The 12,321-nt window shown below is 49.3% G+C and overlaps 2 protein-coding genes across 5 annotated transcripts in view; one reads left to right on the top strand and one right to left on the bottom strand.

Moving 5' to 3' along the window:
* Positions 1-5,994, top strand: part of FAM118B (family with sequence similarity 118 member B) — a 38,159-nt gene extending 32,165 nt beyond the window's left edge. For 2 of the 4 annotated variants that reach the window (XM_015244110.3, XM_072954149.1), the window contains exons 5-8: positions 1,042-1,170; positions 2,358-2,643; positions 5,176-5,235; positions 5,490-5,994. In XM_015244110.3, coding sequence (XP_015099596.1) covers positions 1,042-1,170; positions 2,358-2,643; positions 5,176-5,235; positions 5,490-5,503 — 489 coding nt within the window. In that variant the 3' untranslated portion in view covers positions 5,504-5,994. The remainder of the gene's footprint in view (positions 1-1,041; positions 1,171-2,357; positions 2,644-5,175; positions 5,236-5,489) is intronic. The other 2 variants (XM_072954150.1, XM_072954151.1) reach the window with 2 other exon arrangements.
* A 278-nt stretch (positions 5,995-6,272) lies between these two features.
* SRPRA (SRP receptor subunit alpha) lies at positions 6,273-12,221 on the bottom strand. Its single transcript, XM_006209868.3, has 14 exons — positions 11,985-12,221; positions 11,284-11,367; positions 10,824-10,987; positions 10,477-10,640; positions 10,070-10,226; positions 9,782-9,935; positions 9,457-9,548; positions 9,235-9,353; positions 9,020-9,106; positions 8,536-8,708; positions 8,231-8,444; positions 7,664-7,827; positions 7,484-7,582; positions 6,273-7,339 (listed from the first exon to the last, which is right to left on the bottom strand). The coding sequence occupies exons 1-14, from the start codon at positions 12,099-12,101 to the stop codon at positions 7,211-7,213; spliced, it is 1,917 nt and encodes a 638-aa protein (XP_006209930.1). The 5' UTR covers positions 12,102-12,221; the 3' UTR covers positions 6,273-7,210.
* Between the last annotated feature and the right edge of the window lie 100 nt (positions 12,222-12,321).

The raw sequence follows: 12,321 nt of genomic DNA, 5'->3' as shown, positions 1-12,321 counted from the left end.
GTATGGAAGCCTAACAGTTAAAGTTACTGACTAGTCATTAGGATGGGGCTTGGTAATATTCTAGTTCTCAATCTCTGTGCCTCTTAACTGTTTTTCCCTAATCCATATCTTATTTCTCTAGAATGTTATAAGAATGAATCTATACTGTCTCAGGACCTTGAGAATATAGAACCATGGAATCCTGTTGGCCATTCTTAGCCATCATCTAAATGATCGTTTTTCACTGGTAGCCTTTTAGGTAACCCAGAGGTGACCAAAGTCCCGCTTGTGCTGCTTATCAATTACTGCACAAGAAACCACCCTGAAAACTTTGGGGTTTAAAACAATGTTTTATTAGCCCATGATAATGTGAATTGGCTATTTGAGCTGGACCCAGTGGCTCAGTTGGGCAGTTCCGCTGGTTTTGCAGGTTACCCTCATGGCTGCAGTCTTCTGGTGGCCAGCCTGGGTGGTGGGGGTTGGGTTGCTTCCACACCTGTCGGTGCAGGCACTTAGCTGGGCCATGCACCCCCGCAGGCCATCAGGCTTCTCCATGTGGTGGCTAGGTTCCAAAATGCAGCAAGAGAAATAAGACTCATTGTGCCAACATTTCCAAGCTTCTGCTTGTCATGTTTGCTAATAATGTCCCTTTAGCTAAAACAAGCCACGTGGCCAAGCCTGGAGGAAGTGTGAAAGGGGACTAGGGAGGCACAGAATTAAGGAGGCTTGATGTCTTGGGGACCATTAACTGAAACAGTCACCCAAAGCTGTCATGTATGTCACCAATGGAAAGAGCCCCTATTGTTTTTGCAAATGATGACAAAGAAATTCTAATATTTGATTGTTACTTGCAAAGAGAAATCAGCAGACTTGTTACCGTCAGTCTCAACAGCCATGCCCGAAATGGAAAGTGAGGCCACATCGGGCGGCCACATTCTTGCCCGCCGGTGAAGCTGGAGGGTTAGGTCAGAGCCTTATCCTCAGAATAGCCTCTTGCCCTTTGGAACCTTGAAACAAGTGCTAGCCCTGCCCACCTGGCTGAGCTGTATTTGTGTCGTGCAGGTCCTAGAGTGGGCTCAGGAGAAGCGGAAGCTGAGCGTCTTACACATCCATGGGGTCTACACCAACCCCAGTGGCATTGTCCTTCATCCAGCTGGGTATCAGAATGTGCTCAGGAACACTGAAGTCATGGTGAGTGGTGCTGACCTTGCCGCTCTCAGGAAGCCTTCCTGGGAAACCCCTAAGTACGCCATTGGTCTTGCAGAGATAACCGTTTCTGTACATTAATTAAAATGGGAAGGTCAAGCCTTCTTTCCTGTGCTGCTCAGCTTGTGGGTGTGCATGCCATCTTAGGAGAGGTCGAGCCTCTTCAGGTGTCAGGGTTTTACTTTGTTCTTGATTGACAGCCAGCAGAGGGCAATCTAATTGGCATCAGCTTCATAAAGAATATATCACCTTCTTCGTTGTTTGGTACTTCATAGTGTTAATCACCCTCTCTGTGCTGAAACTGATTTATGCAGCTTTTCACTGTCCGTCCAGTCACTACTGGTGCCCACATTCTAAAGAGATTTTGTATAAATGGTGGCGGGCTTATATTGAATCATCACATTTATTCACATTTATTGCTCAGTGGAAAAAATTGAAAACAGTTTGGATAGGGTGATAAAATGAAGGAGTTTTGGTGAAAAAAGACCAAGAAAATGTGATGTTTTCTAAAGCATAAGGGGACTACTTTTGACCTGTTCTTTGCTCTGACATCTGTTTCAACTGCATCTGTTACAGACATTGAGTAATCCCTTAAGCAAAATCATTTCCAGTGTTTTTATGTTTGTATGTGTGTGTGTGTGTATGCATGTGTATATGTATAGACACACATACATATATACATACATACACACTTACATATGGATGTTCTAAGTGTCAGACTTTCTTTGAGCAAATCTGGTGATAGAATTATCTCTGGTGATCCGTGGCTCAGTCTGTAAATCAAAAAAGGCAGATATGATCCCGAAAATGGCAAGAGTGAGATATACTGAAGACTACTCATTGCCTTATGGCCTCTGGGCACATAGATCCGAAAAATAAACTATACGTAGATCCGTGAACCCTGTCTAGAGAGCCTGCAGGAGAAGGCCAGGTAAAGAGACAGTTTTAGAGTAGTCGTCAAGTTGTAGTAACAAGGAGATGAGACTCCTTCGCAGGACGTATCTGCCCCTTAAATCTGGGTTAATCGGTCATCCTGGTCTGCTAAATGTAGCAGTTAAATCGGTCATCCTGGTCTGCTAAATGTAGCAGTTATGACCCTGTTGACTTTTTTGTTTCAGACACATCTTCATGGTGTCTTGGTGTCATTAACGTGTTGTTTCTTTTCCTACAAGAGGGAGATTCAGAAACTCTATGAAAACAAGTCGTTTCTTTTCCTGGGTTGTGGCTGGACTGTGGATGACACCACTTTCCAAGCCCTTTTTCTGGAGGCTGTCAAGCATAAATCTGACTTAGAACATTTCATGCTGGTTCGGAGAGGAGATGTGGATGAGTTCAAGAAGCTTCGAGAAAACATGCTGGACAAAGGGATTAAGGTCATCTCCTATGGAAATGAATACGCCGACCTTCCGGAGTACTTCAAGCGGCTAACGTGTGAGATCTCCACGCGGGGAGGATCAGGTGAGAGGCGTTTGAGATAAGCGGGGGTAACGTCATTGCCAGGATGAGGAGTAGAGTCCTAACCGGACTGAAGGGAGATCGTGGCTAGTCTGCAGGGTAGACTAATCAGTGAGGTGCAGTGTGGATTTAGAGGTCAAGGCTGTCAGGAAAGAAATACATTCACATAGTGTCAGTGGGAAGGTAGAGTTGGTACAGCTTTTCTGAAGGGGAGATTTGGAGCATGTTGAACATTTTAAAACCTTTGACCCAGAAATCCCCCTTGTGTAGAATATGTTCTTAAAAAGTATGTGTCTATGCCTTTTCATTGTCATTCTGAATGTATCTTAGAGGGCCTATTAAAGTACAGGGAATTTAATACAGAGAGAACTGGTCCTGTACCCAATAATCGTTCCCAGGTTTCTTTTCTGAATCGGGTTGCTTCAAGTGGGATTCTCCTGTGATGAGAAATTCCGCAAGCTCTTATTATCCATGGCTGTGTTTTGATGGAAGATTTGTAAAAGGCATCACCATAACCAAACACTGAAAACTAGATCTACCCTTTCTCCAGAAAGCTTTTTAAAAAAAAACCTTAAAAAAATCAGATCTTTTCAGTTTATCTCTTTTGTGAAAACAATTTGTTACTCTTTCTCGGGGTTATGTTTTCTGGTGTTTGCCCACACATCAGACTTTCAGCGGGCTTTTCCACTGGGCAAGGAGCACGTACCCAAGCTCTACGTATTTCTTTTGATCTACGTTCAGAGATCGTCCACCCCGGGAGGATACTAAAGTTGAAAAGAACGAAATCCTGCCAGACCGCTGTTCCTGTTACACTAAATCCTAAGTCTTCTTGACAAAATCATCACAAGTATCGTGGTATCGCATGGATTCTCTCATTAGCTGCGTAGCATCATAGCAGAGCGGCTTTCCCCAAAGTTACCACTCCTTAGGCTACCACGGATTCTTAAAAATCAAGGATTTGCAGCGTGGCCGGGGGCTTTATTAGAATGGTCAGCCGAGTTTGTGATCGGAAATCTAGCAGAGCAGTTTTAGGTTAAAAACGTGTTTTCATTCTGAGACAAGTCAAGCTTATCTTCCATTCTTGGTTATGTTCTGAGTCTCTGTAGGTAAATACTGACGAGAGGGCGGAGGTCTTTTGCTGCTGTTGTTTTTAGCACTGAGCTTTTGCTGTGTGCCTGGCATTTTGCTCTGCACTTTCTTATTTTTAAGAAAACATTCTCTATTTCAAACGATTTGGAATTTTGGTTGTAGAGCAAGATAAAAGAAGTGAAACATGAGTAAAAAATCAGAAGATTATATCAGCTGACCAGAAGTCTCAAGCAAAATAATTCCTAATTTTATTATTTTGTACTTGCTTTTGCATAGTGAGCATTACTTGGGTTCAGAAGATTCTGTGGGAGCCGAGTACGTTTATTTCAGAAAAATCAAGTAATTGTGAAAAGCAAATGATTCTCGTATAAATTCATTAGTGTCCTACAAGCAGTAAGTTTGGTCCATTTCCGGTCAGCACTTTTCCCTAAGCATTTCTTCATGGTTGTAAACAAAGTATACATAGTCTTGGTACTTCTTTTATTCAGTGATGCAGTATACATTTTCCCACATAGCTGCAGTCTTCATAACCAGTGTTTTTAATGACTAAAATCCAGTGTGGATGCCAGTTACCTAATTATTCCCCTAAGTTAGGAGTTTCTAGGTTTTTCCTGGTTTTTCGTGTTGTGAGCACTGTTGCGGTGAACAGCATCGTCATCACTACAGTTTTCCCTCTTGCCTCATTTCCTTAGGATGCACTCTCAGTGTATTTACTGGTCAAAGGACATGAACGTTTTAGTGGTTGAGAAGCATCGCTGAAGTGCTTTTTCTAAAAGGGGCGTACTAACTCGTGTCTTTTATTTATACTCTAATTGGACATATTTCTGATTGCTGTTTTTGCTGGTTTTTTTCTTCCATATATTTGGTTTCAAACTTCTTCCTACACCTTGTCTATCCCAGTGCTGTCCGATAGTTTCCTACAATGAGAAATATTTTATAATCTTCACTGTCTAGTACTGTAACCACAAGCCACACGTGGCTGTTGAGCATCTGAAATGTGCTTAGTGTGACTGAGGAAGAGAATTCTTAAAACAGCGGCATGTGGCCAATTGCACCGTATCCTGGAAACCCATCTTATCCCGTGGGATGTCTGCCGCTGTTCACTCTTATGCTTGGTTGAATTTGCCCACCTGTGTGTGGCTTCTTATCCCAGGCTGCAGTAATTTTTTGAACCTAAACTTGGCCTTCTAGACTAGTTAGGGACGGCAAGCACACTTTTGTTTTGCTCACCAGGAATGTTAGCGCACTCAGGGACCTCAGCGCATCCCTGTTACTTGATACAGCAGTGCAAAAACTAACCCAGTTTATTCTCCCCACCTCCTCCTCCTGCCACCCTTCTTAGTCAGACCTTGTGTTTTCATCTCCCTTCAGCTGGTTCTTTTCTTTTCTGCTGTTAAGTTTTAGCTTTTCAGTCTAGTATCTGATACTGATGTGTGTTCCGTTTAGCAGGGGTGGTGAGAGAAGGTCAGCTAAATGGCTCCTCTGCAGCACACAGTGAAGTGAGAGGTATGGTATTTCCAGTTCTACTTGTCAGTCTGTGAGCAGAAAGTGTTCTCCTGAGCCTAACACCTTGAAGAATAGTGACTCCTTCCCTCCCTTACCTGTTACTGAGCCTGTGTCCCCGTCACCTCTGTGACAAGATCCCTGGTTTCTTGCATGCCTTGTCTCCTGAAGGGCTGAGCTCGAGTACCTGCAGCTTTAGGTGTGTAGCCCTGTTCTTTGAAGCTTCACTGTATTCTCTGCCTTTTCTCTCTCCACAGACCATAGTACATGAGGACTAGAGGACTCGCCACCCTGAGACCAAGCTGTAAGGGCCGCCGTGGACAGTGTTTAACAGGCAAACGTACAAGAACCCACAGCAGCTCCCAGGAAGCACCGCAGCCCGGAGGTGGAAGGCCGGGGCCAGGGCGGTGTCGGGGGGCAGGTCCTGCCTAGCCCTCGTGCCGGCTGGTCCTTGGCGTTCCCTTTCAAGCATACCCAGTGACCCAGGTGCAGCCCCCGCCCCACCCCCGGCTGGCACCCTGTGTCCACAGAGCAGGTCACAGGACCCCCCTGCTGACTGTGGCTGCGGCGCTGTGTGAAGGATTTGGGATCTGGACGCCATGGACTGGCCGTGGCCCTGGCTGCGGTTTTGTACTCTCGACTTGGTTTTTCAATTAAGCTTAATGGCTTTTTTAAAACATGACTTGAAGCTCTAGTTTTCTAGACCTTTTACAGTGTACAGTATTTTACATAATTGAGCTGTATTAAAAGCTTGTTCGTTTACTTCCCAGGGCCCCGGCTCTACTTCTAGAATCACTTTAGAGATCGCCTGACCTGCAGAAGCACTGACCAGCCTCATGTTCGCAACTCAGTTTAAATCTTCCAGGTTGTGTTTTCCCACCTTGGAGCAGGGCGGTCTCGTTCTCAGAACCACTCGTTTTACCAGATCCCTCAGCATCCATCCGGTGTTTCCTTTCTTACCATACGTCCTAGAGCTAGAGTTAGTGCGAGGAGGGATTTTAGTTCCCAGTCCTCTATAAAGTAACTCCCAAGACCTAAAAGGCGGTTTATTTATGAAATTTATTTTCTTATATAAATTATGTATTTCTCTGGGCAGACAGCCTTCACCTTATTGCACTAATAGCACGTCTGTAATACCAAGCTACCGGACAAGTCTCAACAAGGTTCGTATTCTTCAACGTAGCACTTGTCTACCAGGCACTGTAGAGAGGAGGAAAAGCCAGGAACTGCTCAGGTGAAGAAGGGGCTGGGGGCCACGTGTATCCCCTTCTGACAGCTGGTTTTCTCCCAGGAAAGGGAACATGCAAAGTTATGTCTGGATTCTCAGAATGGGAGGTGGTTTGGGAGGCTGAGAAGCCCCTTGCAGCACTGCAGCTCGGCTCCCTGTGTTTCCGAGGAAGCGGGGACTCCCCTTTCACCCGTCTGCAGCACCTCTCTGGCCTAGCTGATGCTTTGGGTAAACGGGGAGAGGGGTCATCAGCGAGTTAGCAGCAATTAAGAACAGGCCATACACTGCCACCATGTGGGGTGTCATCCTGGCCCCAGGGACCTGAAGACTATCCTAGGGGAGAGGTGCCACTCAAGGCCCAGAGCTGGCAACAATGTTCGGACATTCCCTAATTCCTAAGTAGCCAAGCTCTGGTGTTGGATCTTCTAACCATTGGTCAAAGCTGTAATGAGACCGAGTCTCTAGGCAGAGTGAAGGGATGCCTGAGTAGGAACAGGGAGGACCGGGGTGGGGGGGGGGGCACCGGGCAGTGATTGTTAACATGACTAGGCCCTCCTTGCAGGTGGAGGCTGGGCTGAACAGGGAGTGGGGTTAGGAGCTCCACCTAAAGCTGGAAGCCCCTGGAGCTCCCCTTGCTCTGCCTTTGAACTACACTGAAGACAAGTCGCTCACATACTCTGAAGCACAGTCTTGATGCAGGGATGGGGGCTTTGGGGGGAAGCGGTGATTTGGTATTGGGCAAAAGCCATGTTAAGCCTTCATGAGGGCAGCCACAACAGCCTTGGCATTGAGACTGCGTAGGTCACAGTAGGTCTGGCCAGTGCCCACAAAGACGATGGGTTTGCTTGTGATGTAGGTCATAGAAATAGCAGCTCCCACCTGAATGGGAGAAAAGGATCCCCAGTCAGCTCCAGGCCACTCCCTGCCACTCCCTCAGCAACAGAAGGCTTTGGAGCCAACTGCTCCCTTGTGAAGGCTGGCCGTCTCCCTCCCAGCCCCACTCTGCCCCATGTCCATACTTACCTTGTCATCAATCGTATCAAATTTGGTAAGGACAATGCCATCAATGAGGCGAGGCGTCTGAGCCATAGAATGGTCAGCCAAGGCTCTGTTGAACTTGACCTGGAAAGGAGAAACATGTCAGTGCTCCTGCTACAGTGGCCAAGGCTGAGGCTGGAAACAGAACCAGGCTCTAGCCCTCACCAGCTGGTCCACAGCCTCATTGCCTACTAAGGCCTCCCCTACAAACAGCACCAAGTCGGGCGCGTTGACAGTAATGAGCTTGGCCAGGGCAGTCATCAGAGGGGCATTGTCTTGCATGCGGCCCGCCGTGTCCACCAGCACCACATCAAAGCCTTGGTTTCGTGCTAGAGAGAAAAAAAGCGCTCAGCTCAAATCTGGATTACTGCGCTCATTTCCAGCTTGCCCTGAAGGAGTCCCAGACTGGCCATCTTAAAAGCCTGTTTCCTCGGGCTCTAGGTGACCTACCAGTTCATGTAAAATCAGAAAAAACTCCCATGCTCGGCCACCAGGCACATTTAGTAGAAGGATGACAGTAGGATAAAGGTGACCAAGGAGAGGCCTCTCTGGTTGGGATACGTTAGCCTTGCCTGTAACTACACCTGGGACCCCAGAGCAGAGCATGTCACTAAGGCTGACCCGTTTCTGAGCAGTAAGTTGGTGGTAGGTAACCCTGGTCCTCTCCAAGTTCCAAGACAAACCAAGGAAGAACGGGGCCCAGACCAGCTCCCCGCTTGCTGTGCACTGTACCAAAGGCAATAGCTTCCATGGCAATGCCGGCAGCATCCTTGCCGTAGCCCTTCTCGAACAGCTGCACCATGGTGCGGCCGCCGTGCTTCTCCGGGGGGTGGAGGGCGCTCAGGCGCCGGGTGTGCGTCCGCAGCTGCTCCACAGCCCCAGCGCGAAACGTATCACAGGCCGCAATGAGGACACTGAAGCGATTCTCCAACAGCCAGAAGGAAATCTGAAAATGGCAAAAGAAACTGTCACCTGGACCCAGAGGCTAGGAAATGGGGAAGAATAACGTCAGAGATGAACTGGGGAACTGCACTGACCTTGGCAAGGTTAGTGGACTTCCCCACGCCGTTAACGCCGCAGAAAGTGACCACGTAAGGGCGCTGGTGACGCTGGGCGTCCATGATATCCCGGAGCATGTCTACGCGGCGCTGTGGCTGCAGAATCTGCACCAGGGACTCTTGAAGAGCTTGCTTTACTGTGGAAGTCACCGCTGAAAGGGGGAGGAGGAGGCAGATCCATGAAACCCAAATAACATACTCCGAGGACGCCCAGAACGACTCAGAGCTTAAGGAACTAGGAGTCTGCCCGGGAATCCACACCATACCCGACAGCACTTTACAAGTATTAACTCATTCAATTCTTCTAATTTAGATGTTATTAACACCTACAGTCTAAGCTATGAAATAGATTAGAGGTTATGGAATTTGTCAAAAATCACACACCTAAGTAAGAACGGAGGTCTAGTGGAAGCCTCCTGGATAACGCCTTACCTAAGCACTTCTGGCTGAGGGAGGTACTTACTACTGAACGTCCCCATCACCTTCCCTTCCAGCTTGCTGGCCACAGACTCACAGAGCTGAACTGCAATGTCGGCTGCCACATTCTTAGCTGAGGAGGGGGGACAGGTGCGATGTGAGTGCCACATCAGCAGTGAATGACCCTCACGGTACCACTGAGAAACCACCCCATGCCATCCCTACCCCATAAACACGAGCCCACCTGCTCGGCAGACTCACCAATGAGGTGGTCACGCATCTTGTCCAGCACAGATTCCATGTCTTCACGAGTCAAGCTCTTGGAACCCACAAGGCCCTTCAGCATCCCAAACATGCCACCCAGAGTCCCCTTGGTAGCACTGCAGGCATAGGAGAGTACAGATGCACAAAAGCCAGAGTGCAGGGGTCCAGGCCCGTCAGCTCTGCAGCTGCACGTACCACCCACCACCTGAAACCCCCTACCTGGGTTTGGTGGAGTTTTGAGCCGTCCCTTCGTCATCTGAGCTGCTGCAGTCCAGATCCTGGAGCTGCCCCCCAGGCCCAGTGCCTCGGATCTGGAGGGTGTAGGGAAAGGAAGGAGGTGGGGTCAGGGACACTAAGGGCTCTGTGAGGGAGAAAAGCCCAGGATTCGCCCTGCCTGCTCTGCTCTCCCTTTGTGATTTGGGAAGCTCCAAGTGTGACTCACCCCCTCACTCCAAGAAATCAAGGGTGCCACCTTCCTCATCTCCACTTCCTCCCCCGTTTCTTACTAATGGTAGCCTTCACTCTGGCCCCTGCTGCCTCTTACCAAGTTGATGTCCTCAGGCGGGGCCACCTCGGGGGCTCCGTTGGTGGTGGGGGTGCTGTAGTCCAAGACTTCCTTGGGAGCAGAGCCACCCAGTGCCCACACCCGGGGCGCTTTTTTGCCCTTCTCCTTGGGAGCATCTGACTTTGCAGACTTACTGCAAAGGGTTACAGCACAAAGGGTTATGGTGGAGAAATGGGAGAGGAAACATCCACCCAAGAGTCAGAGACGAGAACTCTCGCTCCAGCGTGTCTAGATAACGGTACTCATGGTGCAAGCTCGGATGCTCACCCGGACTTCTCCATACCCCTCCCGTGCTTCTGCATGAACTCTTCTCGCTTCCTGCGTATCAGTTCCTCTTTGGAAAGTTCCACCCCATTCTCAGGCCCCACTGGACCTGGCTTTTCTGCGGGGACTGCTTTGCTGGTAGCCAAAGGGCCATCAGAACCTATCAAGGAGAAAACTCACTGAAAAAAGAAGGACCAAATCCCAACAAAATAAACAAATGGGAAAAAGTGTTCCAAGTTGTACTGAGGAAACATCTAGGAGCAAACATCTTAGGGATGACAAGGACTGGAGGTGACAGTGAGGGTGGCAGGCCCCCAAGTGAGGGAGGCAAGCAATGACAGAGGAAGGACAGGGACCACTTCAGTCCTTGACGACTTCTCAGGCCCCAGGACGTCCAAGCTCAAACTCACCTTCTTTCTTGGCCCCCTTGGTTTTTCTGCTGTTCTTTGCTTTTTCCTTGGGCTTTTCACCCCGTGTCTCAATCATGGACCTCACAGGTTTCTTGGCCTTTTCAGAATCTTCAAATTTCTTCATGGTCGTGGGAGCACGGATCTTACTGCTCTCCTCTGCTTCACTAAAGAGAAAAAAGGATAGTCCAAATCCAGAGACATGGCCCTCACACCAAGAGGACAATCAGAACTGAGCAGCAAGCTCAGGAGTGTCCTTCGAGCCACAATTTACTACACTTGAACTGCCCTCGGGAAGGAGGGAGCTCATCAAGTCATGGAAACTGGTTTTGAAGGGAGAGGCCTCTCACCGAAGGAGCCGCAGGAAGTCATTTTGGAAATCAAAAGTGCCATTCAATAGACTTAAAGCACTTTGCTGTTGGATCTCAGTGCGGTACTTGTCCCGAAACAGCCGGTGCACATCATCTATCAACTTGTCTACGTACGTCAGTGTTAGGATCTTCTGAAAACCAACCTGTTTAGGGAAATAAACAGAGCCAACAGATCTGCTTACATGCCAGCCCAGAACAGAGGCAAGCCAACTCAACCCAGGCCTCCAGAGATTGGCTCAGCCACTTGGCAGGTTGCCCCGACCGGAGGAACAGCTAAGCTCTCTGACTGGGCCCAAGAGCTTCCTCCCTTTCCCCCTCCACCCTCCCTATCTTCTCAGTTACTTCATCATATACACTGGATGCAATTCATCAGGATTCTCCTAATAATCAGGACTGTGTTGCAAACGTATTCATGCCCCTCTAAAATATCTCCACTTACCACAAACACCAGCTCAAACTGGTTGTCCAGTTTGTACTTGAGTGTAAGTGCCTCATGGGTGAAGGAGTTGTTACCTCCCCTTTCCTGGAAAAAGAGTGTATCTCAGAGTTCGGACCATCACCACGAAACATAAACTTGGACGCCTTCAGGATTACCTTTGAGAAATAACTAGACATTCCCCCAAAGTCAAATCTGTTCCCAGGGCGAGAAGATGCGCGGGGACTGCTTGCTCTCCAGCACTACACCAGGGAAAAAAGGAGACACCAAGCTGGGGTGGGGGGGAAGGAGGTGGGAAGGAAGCACACGTGGAGCCGGAAGGAAAGTAGTCCTCATATAAACAATCGGATTTATTAGCAGCTGTACACTATCTACAGTTCTTCAAAGACGCTTTTCCATCCATTATCTCATCCAGCCTTCGAAATGACAGAGAACCAAGCTGCTGGGAGTGAGTGGAGGGAACGATGGGAAGTCTCAATAGGATAGGGAATCAGGCCAGAGTCCCAGAAAGCGGAGGGGGAGGGGACGTCGCAAAGTTGCGAGAGGGTCTGACGGGGGCGGGAGAAAGAAGTCGGGTCCGGATTACGACTTAGGGACCAGTTTGAGGTGGGCCGACGGGGTGGGAGGGAGGCGCGGGGTCAGTCGAGGGGACTATGGACCAGGTCAGGGGGACGCCCAGAGTTCTGATCCCGCGGGGGCGGTACCTGCAGCAGCACGGAACGAATCAACGCGTTAACGGGCCCGGTGCATGAGTCGCTCACGCCCTGGAAGCACCAGAGCACGAGCCCGCCTTTCGAGAAAATGGTGAAGAAGTCGAGCATGGCGGCAGCGGGAGAGGAGCCGGGCCGGCGCCGGGAACTCAGGCCGCGATCGCCGCCGCTTCCTGCTGCGTCAAGCGCGGGACACGTCACACCAGTGGCCCCGGAAACCGGCTCAGCCGCACTTCCGCTCGGCGCCGCGGGAGACCCTCCCCCGCTCCACCCCAGGGCGCGCAGGACTGACGTAGACGCCGGGCTCGCCAATGGAGGGAGGGGGCGGGAC

The sequence above is a fragment of the Vicugna pacos genome, chromosome 33, assembly GCF_048564905.1.
Source record: "Vicugna pacos chromosome 33, VicPac4, whole genome shotgun sequence".
Lineage (NCBI taxonomy): Eukaryota > Metazoa > Chordata > Mammalia > Artiodactyla > Camelidae > Vicugna > Vicugna pacos.
Note: the sequence above shows the minus strand (reverse complement) of the source record. Positions and strands in the feature narration are given on the sequence as shown.

Coding starts and splice junctions, on each gene's coding strand:
- SRPRA (XM_006209868.3), bottom strand. CDS start 12,101: ATGCTCGACTTCTTCACCATTTTCTCGAAAGGCGGGCTCGTGCTCTGG. Junction 9,549..9,781: donor CGCCTGAGGACATCAACTTG/GTAAGAGGCAGC, acceptor TACACCCTCCAG/ATCCGAGGCACTGGGCCTGG. Junction 7,340..7,483: donor TTGATACGATTGATGACAAG/GTAAGTATGGAC, acceptor TCTCCCATTCAG/GTGGGAGCTGCTATTTCTAT.